At 35.8% G+C, this 14,980-nt stretch overlaps 1 protein-coding gene and 1 long non-coding RNA gene across 2 annotated transcripts in view; one reads left to right on the top strand and one right to left on the bottom strand.

The window, feature by feature from the left end:
• The first annotated feature begins 337 nt into the window (after positions 1-337).
• LOC121413030 overlaps positions 338-14,980 on the top strand; it is a 28,335-nt gene continuing 13,692 nt past the window's right edge. Inside the window, exons 1-4 of the mRNA XM_041605794.1 lie at positions 338-381; positions 2,206-2,471; positions 3,052-4,649; positions 7,166-7,318. Coding sequence (XP_041461728.1) covers positions 2,252-2,471; positions 3,052-4,649; positions 7,166-7,318 — 1,971 coding nt within the window. The 5' untranslated portion in view covers positions 338-381; positions 2,206-2,251. The remainder of the gene's footprint in view (positions 382-2,205; positions 2,472-3,051; positions 4,650-7,165; positions 7,319-14,980) is intronic.
• Positions 12,185-14,409, bottom strand: LOC121414175. The gene is made up of 3 exons (XR_005969815.1): positions 14,380-14,409; positions 13,743-13,818; positions 12,185-12,228 (listed from the first exon to the last, which is right to left on the bottom strand). It is a non-coding gene; the product is annotated as an uncharacterized LOC121414175 (long non-coding RNA).

Here is a 14,980-nt window from a genome sequence, read left to right as displayed (position 1 = left end):
CTATAATTTAAGATATTATTTATAAATGGTTATTTGGGTACAGCCACTTAAGAAACCCCTAATGACTCGAATAAACTGTCCTTTCTAATGTCATGTAATGTTTTAATAGTTGATAACCATCAAAGTCGGAAAGATATGGAATTGATACACCTACATAATACAGTTTGCGAAGGAAATTGTATATAACTGTTTTCTCTCTGTTCCTCCTATCTTCTGCTCTCTTCATAATCAAAAGGTGGCAGGGTATCGTATAATACAAGTCGCTGAAGTCAGTGGACATGACATATCACCTTTATCCAATGGTGGTTGCTCCCCCGATATGGCAAACATGCTCCTACTGAGGTCTGGTGACGTGGAACCAAACCCGGGTCCAAATACCAAGTAAGCAGGTTGAATTATGGGGTCATTAATATGACAGTGACTTTCAATTGACTAATTTCAATCATTGGCGATAAGATTCGTGTATAGTGTACATGATATTCGACGGAATTCAAAGGGTGCAATTAATTACGAAAACACTTATTAATGCTTGTTTTAGTCGTTATATTTATTTATATGATTATTTGTTTTTATCATTGAATGGTGAAACCTGATTCACAGTGGCGTAACTACGGGGGGGCATGGGGGGGCGCGTGTCCCCCCAATCGGCTGGCCAAAAAAAAAACGGGGAAAAGGAGAAAAAGAGGGAAAAAAGAAGAGAAACGTAGTGGGGAAAAGAAGAAATTGCTGTTTATCACAGTGTTATATTATATTATATAACATAAGAAGCATTTTTTCACAACTTTATGAAACATTATATGCTTAATTGTCTTCATTGTTCCTGGTGCTCGCATAGACCTTTTAACGAGATATATAAACCTGCTGTACTAAAGCCTCCCGTTTTCAAATCAATATACAACAAAATAATATATTTCCTCGCAATTAGAGTTATTATTGTTTTAAGTAGTGATATATTCTTATTTTTCATGACTACTGAAAGTTATTGCCCTATTTTAAGGTCTTAATATAAAACATTTCCTGTCCGTGCTAACGTTCGCATTAGTGGATTGGTGAGATTTTTGCTCTTCATTAACTCCTAAAATCAGTCCTTAAAATGTAAATTTTTCTGATCTGAATATCAAAAAATTTTAACTCGCGCTTCGCGCTCGCATAATTTGGTTAGTGAAATACGTGGGGTCTTAGTGAATTCCTACAAACAAGCCTTGGAATGCCCCTCTTCATGTCTGAATTTCCTAGATTTTCAGCTCGCGCTTCGCGCTCGCAGTATTTCATTAGTGAGATGCGTATAATAATCATGATTACAATGACTTCAAAAAGTGCTCCATGTGTTTAGATGTAATTCTAACAAAATCAGCAAGCGCTTGGCACTCGTATTAGATGACTATGGTGAGATATGTATACTCTGACTTAATGGATTCGTAACTATAGTCCTTAAAATATCCATGTTTGTGGTCAATATATACAAAAAATTCAGCTCGCGCTTCGCGCTCGCATCATTTGGTTAGTCAAATACGTAGGGTCTTAGAGAATTCCTACAAACAACCCTTAGAATGCCCCTCTTCAGGTCTATATTTCCTAAATTTTCAGCTCGCGCTTTTGCGCTTGCAGTATTTGATTAGTAAGATGCGTATGATAATCATGATTACATGACTACAAAAGGTGCTTCATGACTGTGTTTAGATGTAATTCTAACAAAATCAGCAAAGGATGGCAATAGCATTAGATGACTATGGTGAGATATTTATACTCTTAATGGATTCTAAAATATAATCCTTGAAATTTCCTTGTTTAGGGTCAATATATACAAAAAAAAGTATCATGATTACAAAACAATTCGCTTATAATGTCAATTTTTAGCCCTCAATATCAAAAATTTTCAGCTCGCGCTTCGCGCTCGCATTATTTAATCAGTGAGATACATATCCGTTTGATGGCACTGCATGTCCTTAAAATATCTCTATTAGGTCAGTATACCTGACAACTGAGCGCGCTTCGCGCGCTCCCTAAGTGACCCGAAATTTTTGCTGGTGCCCCCCAATGCCGCGACCCACGGTACGCCACTGCTGATTCATGTATGGAATGCTCCTTTTTTATTCTTCAGGTTAAGGATATTTCCCCAAAACACAGTGATCAAATAGAAGAGCAACGTTGGAACATCTTTGTGATTCATTATGTGTTTATCCGATGTCTTTCTATACAAATTAGGCTTGGGGATCTAAGTGAGCATGAATTGTATCTCCTTGCTGACGGTATGGATCCATCAGACCTTAGGAAGGTCGGACTAGCTCTAGAATTCACTGAAGCTCAAATAAGTCGATTCAAGGAAGACAACATTGGAAACATAATGCTAGCTACCTACAAGATGCTTTGCGAATGGCTCAAAACAGTTCGGCATGAAGAAGCGAGGGAAATACTGTCCAACAAGTTACAAGACATGCATCTGGTACAGCTGGCAAACAGTGTTCTAAAAGGTGATTAGGACTACCAGTACTATACAACCCCCTACACTACGGCCATGTATTGAATTCATAATAATGATAATCTGATGAAGATCTTGATGATAAGAATGAGAGTTTGACGATGAGTTATCATGATGATGAAAATCATAATGGTAATAATAATGATGATATAGATAATGATGAAATTAACATTTAGAATAAGTAGTAAAAGTAATATGCAAATGGCAATCTGATAGTTAATGACAATTACATATATACATGTATATATATATATATATATATATATATATATATATATATATATATATATATATATATATATATATATATATATATATATATATATATATATATATATATATACATATTTATATATGTATATGCATACATATATGAAAAACAGTAATCAAAATAATGATCACAAGAGACTAAAGTTGTTTTTTCTTACTAATAATGCATTGTTGTATTTCCCAAATATTCCCCCCTAAATATATCATACAAAAAGTTCATTAAGTAAAACACATCACCACTCATATTCTTTCGAATTGCATTCTTCTATGAATTTACACATTTTTTTTCTCTCTTGTGACAGGCCAGACCGGTGATCACATACCGTCACTGACAGAAGAGGAAATCCAACGGGTCATCAAAGAGGTCAAAGAATATTCTGCCCTTCATCACTGTCAGATTCCAGCAGATCCACTGAACAGCAGTCTTCTATTTCAATTAGACCAGATCTTCACCAATTTAACGTTGATAGAAGAAGGCCGTGGAACAACCCTAAAGGCACCGCTACTCTACGCAGACCTACTCAAGACTAAAGTCAACGGAGTCCTTCCTAAACGTTTGTTGGTTGAAGGTGAAGGTGGTGTGGGGAAGACAACTCTTTGTGCAAAGATTGTTTGGGACTGGATTCATGGAGCTGGCTACCAAGATTTCAAACTGGTTCTTCTCGTCCTTCTACGTGATTTAGAGGGTAAGACTCTTGGAGAGATACTAAAGTCTTACCTCCCAGACGACAATATGGTTACAGCTATGCAGCTAAACAAATATGTCTTCTCACATCAGAAAGACGTCTTTCTTGTTCTGGACGGCCTAGACGAGTTAGCAGGTGATCTAAATAACCCTCACCAGATCGCCTTGATCATCTTAAATCGGCTGTTTAAGTCAGGGAGAGTGCTAATCACATCTAGAAGATGGCGATCAGATGAGGTACGGATAAATTTGGATCTTAGAAAGGTGTATGCTTTCATTGCGGTCGAAGGATTTTCTGCTAACAATCTTTCTTCCTACATCACTAAGTTCTTTCATCCAGACACAGCTTCAGCTGAGCAATTGAACCAATTCATATCAACCAACGATGTAATCAGAGAAAATATGGCCCCGTTTCCAATATACACAGCAATGCTGTGCGTCATGTGGAAAGACTTTGATGGTGAACGCCGTGTTGCAATGTCCAAACTGCAAACATTTTCCCAACTGTTTGATGAGATGATCCACTTCTTAATAGATCATTATCTTTCCAAGCTTCATATGTCTGCAAGTTATAATGGTGGAGAAGTGGATCGAGAACGGAAGATGATCCTATGTCATCTATCCAATATTGGTTGCCTTGCCTGGCAGGGGCTCAATCAGAGGAGGCTAGTATTCACCGAAGAGGAATTCCAGACCTGGCCGGGTTCTGTGGATACAGGTTGCCAAGTCGGAGTACTCACTAAACAAAGGCAAACCCTTTCGCGGAGAGAGAGAAGACACCATTTTCATTCTTCAATCTCATCTGTCCAGTTCCCTCATAAGCTGTTTCAGGAGTATCTAGCAGGAATGTATCTGACATCTCTTCACAACTCAAACAGAAGCGAGTACAACAGGTTGATGAAGGACATAATCGGAAATGCAAGCGAATTCCGGGAGCTTCTGTACTTCACCTCGGCCCAGAAGAAGGAGGTCGGATTGGATATCGTGTCTCATCTCACAGCAGCATCAAGAGGTACTTCAACGTGGCAAATGGGATATGGGCGAATCGATGATGACTTCATTGCTGATGTAGCATATGAGAGTCAAGACCAAACAGTGGCTAAAGCTGTGGCAGATCATCTATCGACTTCATCCAGCAAGGCACTTGTGATCGGGGAGAAGATACCGGCGCACACAGTAGCGGGTCATATCTTCATCATGAATCATCATAAAGTGGTAAGTAAATTTTCAAAAGCTATTCATAGAGGAACAGCAACAGTCAATATCATTTTAAAGAAATTCACTCTGACAAAAATTTGTTTAAAAATTGCAGATAAGAAGAAATAGTAAAACATATTAAGCGTGGGCTATGCATGGGTCAAACATCGTATTTTTGTCATTTCGATACGACAATAGTTTTTTTTAATTCATTTTACTGTATTTCAACATAAAATGGCAATATTATTATTTTTGGTCTCGCGTCCGAGAAATAAGTGTGCCGGGCCTAAATTAAAAATGGCTGGCCACAACTTCTTTATTTCTCTGCTTTCGCTGTCTATTTACATTATTTTGGGGTATAGTAAGGCAATTTGCTTTTCCAAACTATTTTGTAGACTTAAAATGTGATTTTACCGAAATTTTACATTTCTTAACCTTTTTAAAGCTAAAAAAGTAGGTTTAATCGTATTTTGATTAATTGGATAGTGGATATATATATATATACACATGTATATATATATATATATATATATATATATATATATATATTGTAAAGAAATTGATAAAGAGAACAATGGTAGGCGTAGCTTAAATCAAGGTTCCCCAGACCTATCTACCCTTAGGAAAAATTGGTGATGCCGAAAAAATGTCTCCGCCGGGAATCGAACCCGGGCCCCCAGCTTTGAACGCCGGTGCCTTAACCACTAGACCACATAGACGGGATAGTGACTAGGGTGAACCCAATCCGATTGACCGTCAATGGGATTATTATGATTGCCTTCCAGCTGATTTACACGATGTTACCCGATGCAACATCAATTGCACATAAAGCATCACATGTATATCATATGTACATCACATTTTTCGTCCATTTGTCTTCATTTGGATAAAAAAAATGGTTGTGGTGTCTCACCCTATGTTAACGGGGTCAGGCTATCTGCTTATGCATACCAGAATGTCTAAATTCCATTGCGTGGGATTGACTATTATCCAATACAATTCATGTCAATTATTTTCATTGTCCACTTTCCATTTTTCATATTTATAGTTGACATAGGAACATATAATCACATTTGAAGTATACACCAAAAACATATTCCAGTGGATTATCAAAATGAGAAATAATCTGAATGGGAGGGAGGACCATCTAAAAAGCACCATGTATAGTCCCCCCTGAAATTGTTATTTCTTGTATGTATAGCATGTTTAAAAAATGCATACAGTTATGCAATGGGTACATTTTAATACAGATCATTGGTGTGAAAAAAATCAATATATGTATTAAAAATCATATTGTACGCTACTAAGCAAAGGCTTCCTAATCATACTCTACGCTATTTCGTAAAGGTTTCCTAATTAGCGCAGTAATTTATAATTACATGTAGGTAATTAAATAATTGAGTTATAATTCAGGAGAAATAATTTTATTTTTTAAGATGTGAATCTTTTTTTATATATCATTTCTAAAAAAACAAACGTCGTTTGAGCGAATGATGTCCCATTCAGTGGTAAATGAAAAGGGTTTGCTTGGCGAGTGAAGTGACTATGAATCGAACTATATTAAAAAAGAACATATCAGTTAGAGGCAATGGCAATTGTTTAGTGTTAAGCTTGAACATATGCTTTCCAAGTTGAAAAGTATACATTTCTTTTAATTTCAGAATTTTATTTTCAAGAATAGATTACGTGTATGTGTTATACGATTTATTTTTTTTTTTTTATTTTATCTCATTTATTTATTTTGATTTACTTATCTATTTATTTTTTAATATTATTATTATTATTTTTTTTTGGGGGGGAGGGGCAATATATATAGTCCATTAATTGGCAAACTTGCTGCATTATCCCAAGCTATAATTCCGTAATTTAGGTAAGGAATGATTAATGCAGAATCCACGGATAACATAATAGTGTTTGGTAGCAAGTGTTTAATTTATCAAGGATGCCAGTTTTCCGATCAATGATTTTGCAGACATTGTCGACTGTGCGGTTTCCAAGATAGTTGTTCATCTATGACTAGCCCTAAGAATCGAGTTGATAGGACCCTCTAGATGACAGTACCATAAAAAATTACGTCATTTGGTAAAGTTTCAAAGACTGATATTTAGCTATCTCCGCCATCCCCCCGAATCTTCAATATTTGAGGCATTGCTTAATAATGCTAAATCGGCTTCCGTGTAGAGAAGTCCCATGCTCCAGAGACTGTGACAGGCACATTCTGTTGCTCAATTGTTTTCTGAATGTCATCAGTGCCAGGTGGTCTGTGTCAAATTTCCAATATTTCCATATTCAGTACCCACATGCACCAGATGATCAACCCGAAATGTTTCATCTCTATTATGATCAAGGTAAAGCCCAATGTACATGTACCATCTTTTGGACAATTACTCCACACCATAATTTAACAAGATACACGTAAATAATGAATTGAACTATCGAGTAAAATCGATCTTTGATTATCTCCCCCACATACAATGGCGTTATCTTTTCTCATAAATGATGTGCATACTTGGAAAATCTTGTCATTAAAAAAGGCATGTGGAAAGACTGCTTCAGAGGACCTGGCTGACTTCATGTGCTCCTCATCCACTCTGAGATCAGCATGGATCGCTATCTCTTCGGGCCAAGGAGAGGATATGAATGATAATTTCTCCGCGATGCTTGCTCATAACGCCACTCATTCGAAAGTACGTATTAAAATTTTTATTATTTGTTCATTTTTTATACTTATTTATTCAAAATTATTGTTATGATCTTTTTTAATGGGGGGGGGGGGGGGGGTCGTTTCACCTATCAAATGACGTGTTGGCAGTTTACAGTTAATTTCAATAGATTATCATAATGTGTATAATCGTTGTAAAAATAATCATACATAATTATCATGTCAGCTTATCGGGAATGTTTTGTAATACCCTCTACATCTATCTCCAGGAAATAAGAGCACTTTATAAGAGTAAACATGGTAAATCTGTTTTCTAAAGGTTAATTTGTTTAAACTGTGGCTGCTTTAAACACAATATTTACTGGTAATTAGTGGTGTATTTTCCTTTAATATCCGTGAGCGATTAGAAATAAAATGGAAATGTGAAATACTTATTTTATCGATGATTTTCAGAAAATATATCATTCTGTTTAAATTTTCAGGTTCCTTCCTATGCCTTTCTTTTTCATCTTGGCCAAAATCGTTCTTATACAATGAAACATTAAAATTTGAAACAAATATTTTACAGACTCTTCAAATCTTTCCCTTTTTTATACACACTGTAGTACCGGTTTATTTATGTTGATTTAGCGTTCGGTTGGACGTATGTATAGGTTATAGATGGCTGTTTCCCGTCATTTCAACACCCCCCCCCTAAAAAAGGAACCTGACCAAGAAAGTAAGCTCCGATTCCGATGTCGCTTAGTATGTGTGTGGTGTCGGATTCAATTTTACCTGTGCCAAGTGATGGTGGGGCACATGCATGCTAATGACCTCATTTGCATATTTCTTTGGTTTGGCTCATAAGAACAAAGGACTGGTGAACTTCAATTAGTCCAATTTCCATGCCGCTTATTGTTTTAGCATGTGGGTGCGTCGTGGTCTAGTGGTTCGGACTCTCGTCTTTCAAACAACGGGTCATGGGTTCGAATCCTAGACGTGGCGTGTTTTTCCGTCAGCAAGAAATTTATCCATACTGTGCTGCACTCAACCCAGGTGAATGGTACTCGGTAGGAATAAAGTCCACGAATACTCGAGCGCATGTACGTGTTTCATCTTTATCAGTAAAAAAAAGTTTCACATTTATTTCATGTCCATAGTACATAACAGTAACAATATACTTGTTTCATTGGTAGGGTGTAATGCTAGACAACATATACATGTAACATAAATGAAATTGAAAATAGAAACATTAATCTTATAATAATAACGGTACCTAGCCCTTATGGAACAAACACAGTGTTACCACAGTGTGTACCACAGTGTGTACCACAGTGTGTTCACAGCGTGTACCACATGTGTTTAATATATGATTTTGGGACGTGTGGTAACACTGTGTTTACAACACTGTGTAACACAGTGTTGCCACACAGTCGCCACACAGTCCGAAACACATATTAAACACACTGTGTACCACACGTTTATAACCACATAGTCCTTTACACTGTGGCATTCACCACATAGTCAACCACACTATGACATACACCACATAGTCCACCACACTATGACATACACCACATAGTCCACCACACTATGACATCAACCACATAGTCCACCACACTATGACATATACCACACAGTCCACCACACTATGACATATACCACAGAGTCCACCACACTATGACATGCACCACATAGTCCACCACACTATGACATATACCACATAGTCCACCACACTATGACATATACCACAGAGTCCACCACACTATGACATACACCACATAGTCCACCACACTATGACATACACCACATAGTCCCCCACACTATGACATACACCACATAGTCCCCCACACTAAGGTGCTCATCTTACTGTGATGTCTACCACAGTCCACCACACGGACATTGACTACACAGTCCACCACACTGTGGTATGCATGTGCCACTAGCTCGTTTACCACATGCAGTCCACTACATACCCATGCAGCACATACCATGTAGACCACTGCAACACAGGCCAACTGGAACGAAGCACAGTGTCCTGCAATCTTGACCACAAAAGTATATCATCATTGCCAATTAGTGCTTATCTCAATAGGAGTGGAAGCTAATAATAGTGTCACCAATTCAAATCAAATTTTAGAATATATCTTTCATCATTTTGCATACCCACTTGTAAAAAAAAAAATCAACACTAAAAACTTCCATCCTCCTGATCACAACAAAATTGATTTGAGAATTTGTCTGTTGTCACTGGCTATAGGTACTTGGGTGGTTGTATCATGGTAGACACTGTGCTTTGGTCCCAATCTGAAGAGTAGGGAGAGCAATCTACAAGACACAAGAAAATATAATTAGAAATAAAAAATGAAAAAATTCATTTTGTTCAGTTTAATAAACAGTAATATAATAAAAGCAACATGAAAATAACTGGGTCATAAATACAAGCACTATGAATACAAACATGAATTTTTCTCCTCGATTTTCACAAGTAAACATACGTTGTGGAATGAAATTGTTTGGGAAAACAAGCCTGGTATGAAATATTTCTTAAATGTAAACATATTAACGGGGTACTCCAGGCTGACATAATACAATTTTAACAAATAAAGTAAAAGGAGACAAATAAAATACTGCAAATTTCATCAAAATCTGACAAGGATGACAAAGTCATTACATTTTTAACTTTTGCATTACTAGGGCAAAACAGTGCTATGCATGTCTTCATGAATATGCAATGAGCAAGCTGATGATATCCCCACGTAATCTTTTGTATTTTATTTCAAAAAATTATATTTAGTCAAATTTTGTCACCAGATATAATAAAAAAATGGGATTGACAACTGATTTAGTTTGTAAGAAAATCATTGTGCCAACTTATTTTGTTACAAGGGAGACATGTTGTGTACACATGTAGGAAAATATGAAATGATCATGATTTTATTAAATAAAATAAGAAAAAGGAAGGTGGGGACATGACATCATTAGTCAACCTATTGCACATTCATGATGACTTGCATATGACTATTTTCACAAAATAATGCTAAGCTTGAAATACTATAACTTCGCTATTTGCTATCAGATTTTCAGCGTTTTGCTCGGTGGATATTACTATATTTATTTTGATATGATTATTTTCAGCCTGGAGTACCCCTTTAAGGTATCTAACATTTATGAGTCTATATTCTGACAAATTTATCGTTGAGGTTGTTCTTTCATTCAAATGCAAGTATCTTCATTCGAAACAAGACTTGCAAGCGATGTTACAAGTGATGAAAACACCGAACTAAAATAACCTGTTTAAAAGAAAAGGTTACTTGAAAAAAAAAAAACAAGTGGAACGCCTCTGACAGTCTCGCCTGTGTCACGCAATTCAGTATAGCAACAATGCTGACTTTGAATAAAAAACAGTGATACTCGATTACCCTAATGTTCAAGTTTACTTTCAAAGTTATGAAGACATTTCCAAAATTATTACCAACATAGTCAAAGTTCTTTGACGCTAAATGACATTTGACCTTAATCATTTGACTAAAAACTAGTGCAAGACTATCAATGATACTTGATTACCCTTATATCCAAGTTTCATGAACCAGATCCATAAACTTTCAAAGTTATGACATTTAAAAAAATATCTCGAGCATGCATGGTCACAGTTCATTGACCCTAAGTGACCTTTGACCTTAATCATATGACCTAAAACTCATGCAAGATGATAAGTGAAACTTAATTACTCATGTCCAATTTTCCTGAACTAGGTCGATAAAATTCCAAAGTTAAGATGACATCTCAAAAACTTTGGTTAAGATTTTGATAACCAAACATGGTCAAATTTTATTGACCATAAATGACCATTGGCCTTGACAATGTGACCTGAAACTCATTGTCAGTGGTACTTGATTACCCTTATGTTCAAGTTCATGAAATAGGATCATGATGATGACACTTGAAAAAATTAACAGTTCAGATTTCAGTGCTGTGACCTTTGACTTTGATCATGTGACCTGACAGGCTGACACTAATGTAAGATTATCAGCAACTTTTGTACAAGTTTCATAAAATAGGCCCTTATATTTTTAAAGTTATGACATAAAAAAAAAATTAGACCCTAAGTGACCTTGATCATGCAACCTGGACACTCATGCAAGATGGTCAGTGATATTTAGTTACACTTATGTCCAAGTTTCATGAACTAGGCCCATATACTTCCTAAGTTATGACGACATTTCAAAAACTTAACCTTAGTTAAGATTTCAATGTTGACGACGACGCCGCCGTAGTCGGAAAAGCAACGCCTACACATGTAGTAAAGCAAATCCCTACCATCACAGAGAGTTGTGAAATTTCGAAACAGGAAGAAGTAACCAACATTTATTTCTCAAAAATAAGAACACTTTGCATATATTTTGCCTTTTCACACCTATAGACAAATATCAGAAAAATATGAACAAGAGCCAAAAAATGTCCACAAATCTCTTGCATGAAGTGCATATACTAGTGTCCATATAGCTGCATATAAGTATTCCTTTGTATTAGTTGGAACTTGGAAACAGTATCAAACGGAAGGTACATGGCAAGAAAATGATTTGTTATAGTATAAATATAAAAATATATCAATCTGAGTTTGATGAATAGCACAAGGTGATAAAGCAGGAGTTGGAATGTCATGATAAATTTTGAAAGCACACACTATATAAACCTGAGTTGGCTGTATTAGCAGACATGTCATAATACATGAAAGACATTTTCAAGTAATATATACCCATGATCAGAATAAAATGGGTTTTTTAATGACTTGTATGAGGCAATATTAAGGCTTATTTCAAAAACAAAAAAGGTATCACACTTAAACCTGCTTTTCTGCACGTCTTCGAGATGAACGGACATCTTTCAGCTTCTGGCCCATGCGTGCACATACTTTTCCCATGGAAGTGCAGGGAAATTTGCTTGTTGTGTGTGCTGAAAATAAGAAAATGAAAGGACACAAAAACTGGCTCAAAGTCTCAAACTTTTATCAAAGACTCTACATCATTTATAAATATTAATTAAAGCCAAGTCAAGTTCCGTCTGTTTGTGACTGTTGGTTACTCAGCTGCAGTGGAGTATCTAAGAGTCACAAACATAACAAAAAACCATGCATACCCATGAAACAGGATTATATTAGGGGCAGATAAGTTACAGCAAGAAAATCAAGATTTCAGGCTCGGTAATCTTATTTCTATAGTCCTACTTGATTGGAAATATCTTATGAAATGACAAGGAAGTGACTTAAAGGAAATTAAGTTCTTAAACTGGTTGATTGTCTAAGCCTTGGACTCTAATTTCTAATTTCTTTGGTCTGCCGTTCTGGAAGAAATTGTACTGGTGACAGGCAGCATCGTTGTAAAATGTAAAATGACAAGACATTTGTGAAGATCAATCACTTACTTAAAAAATTAAAATGTTTTCTATGGTTACGTAGATTCAAATCAAAGTCGGTGTCCTTTTCCTCTTTTTTATGTTCGTTTGTTTTTGTTTCCACATCAAAACTTATTTTCACGGTAGATTACCATTTGGAGAGACTGTGCTATTCTACATTTAGTACATGTAGTTTCTCTTTCAGGGAGATTCACCCTAACCCTCCGCCTTGAAATTATTGACGAGCTTGGTAATATGAGAAATTACAGAGCATCTTCCTATTTACAGTAATTGTGATATTCTGAATTCATTTGTAGATTCACGCAGAGACAATCATTCTTGGCAAAATACACAAGAAAATGTAAAAGCTATCAAAGGGGAAGTTCACCCTGATGAATAATTGGTTGTAATAAAAAGCAAAAAAAATTGAGAAATATATCAGTGAAGGTTTGATAAATATCATTAAAGAACAGAGATTTTTTTTAAATATGATTTTATGACATCACAGACGATATGAATTGCCCAAAATGCCATTTTTTCAAAAATTGAAAGTGATTTCTTTATTTTTGCGGTGGATATATCATCAGACACATCATTTCATAGCCCCTTCTACTAGAATTTACCATAACGCAAATCTGTGTGTGAGACAGTGTTATTTGTGAATGTTGATATGCCAGGGCTAGCAATGGAAATTCATCCGTTTAGAGTGCCAATATCCTACAATGATATACCAAGAAAGTCAGAAAAAACTTTAACATTTAAAAAAATCACCAATTTAATGAAAAAGCATGTCCGGAAAACATAACTCTCATCTCATATAGATGTATGTCCTGAAAGAGCATCTACTCCATCATAATTTCAGATACCATTTTTATGTGGTATATGTTTAACCTTCGATAATTAAGAGGTATTCTTTGTTGTGATGTAAAATTCTATTTGCACCAAAAGCATGAATGCAATGCTCTGGAGAAGATACTCTTTCTGGACATATGAGAATTTTGTTTTCTGGTCATGATTTTTCATTTAATTTAATTGGCCACAGAATCTTGCCGTAAATAATAAACTTTTAAACTGACCTTCATGGTTCCGCTGGTATTCAGTCTTTTTCTTCTTTAGAAGCTCTGCCATAGCAGATCTGTCAGCTTTCCCAACCTGCAACCAAAAATGGAAATAAAATATGAACACATATGGAATATGTTTAGAATTTTTAAAAATTTGATTGAGCCCCCCCCCCCCCCGCTGAACATTTTTCAAGACCATTCAGCTGCGATTTTTTGGGGTGACCGCGCCGCGCCACTCACCTTTAAGTTTGCATATCTTCTGAGTTCAAATTTGCGACACCTGGGTACGCGGTCATGTGCAAATCCAATGCAATTCTGTATCTAGACTAGGAATCCAGACAAAATTCATAAGTGTATCATTATTTTTCGTTTTTCTAATGAATTTTCTTTTATTGAAGTAGTACCACCAATACTTTCTAATTCCATCAATTTTTTTTTTAAGTAGAAATTTAAGAGCAATTTTTTATTCACCACTGGCAGCGATATCAAGTTATGTAGAAGTCATTTTTTTTTGCAAATCACAGAATAAAGTCTGGCCTGCTTCAGGTAAACACTTATCACTTTGGACTAAATTTCCTGGCAAGTAGGCTTCAAAATTTCCTGATCCATGCACGTCTTTAAAATTTAAGTTGAATGTAAAGTTTCAACGTACCCTCTTTCTCACATCTTTTTTTTTGAGGTTGAAGCCTCATCCTCCATGTCCTCATCTGTGGCATCAGACTCATCCATAGCCTCATCTACTCTGGTTGCGGTGTTTAGGAACTCCTTCTCTTTCTTTAGTACATCAGCTTTTTTTCTGGAAGGGACAGGCAAATTAAGGACAGACATAAATAATCAGAGTAATTTCAAAGAGCCATTTATGAAATGCATTGTAAAAATGGAGTTTTAGCATTATTAGATTTATTACTACAAAGTACAGACAAGTTATCAAATCAGAATTCAGACACCAGTTTTTAAGTTATAGACGTAAATAATTTTATTCTGTACACACAAACTATTTTGAGTTGTAGACATATTTTTCAGTAGATCTAAATAACATAATTATTATTTAAAAACTAGTAAGAATCTTTCACATCATTAAATTTGCCCCCAAATTTGTTAATTAGCAGATGTAATGCTAATCCAGTCTAGCCAGGAGGCTTCTAGAGAGTAAAAATAATTTACTAACGTAACTTATTCTCACACGAAGCCAGGGCTTCTATTGTATACATGTGCATGTAGGCAGCCAAAACCTGAAACTTTTGCCCCCGAGA

This window comes from Lytechinus variegatus, chromosome 4, assembly GCF_018143015.1.
Source record: "Lytechinus variegatus isolate NC3 chromosome 4, Lvar_3.0, whole genome shotgun sequence".
NCBI lineage: Eukaryota > Metazoa > Echinodermata > Echinoidea > Temnopleuroida > Toxopneustidae > Lytechinus > Lytechinus variegatus.
The sequence above is the reverse complement of the archived record's forward strand: the minus strand, read 5'-3'. Positions and strand labels throughout refer to the sequence as shown.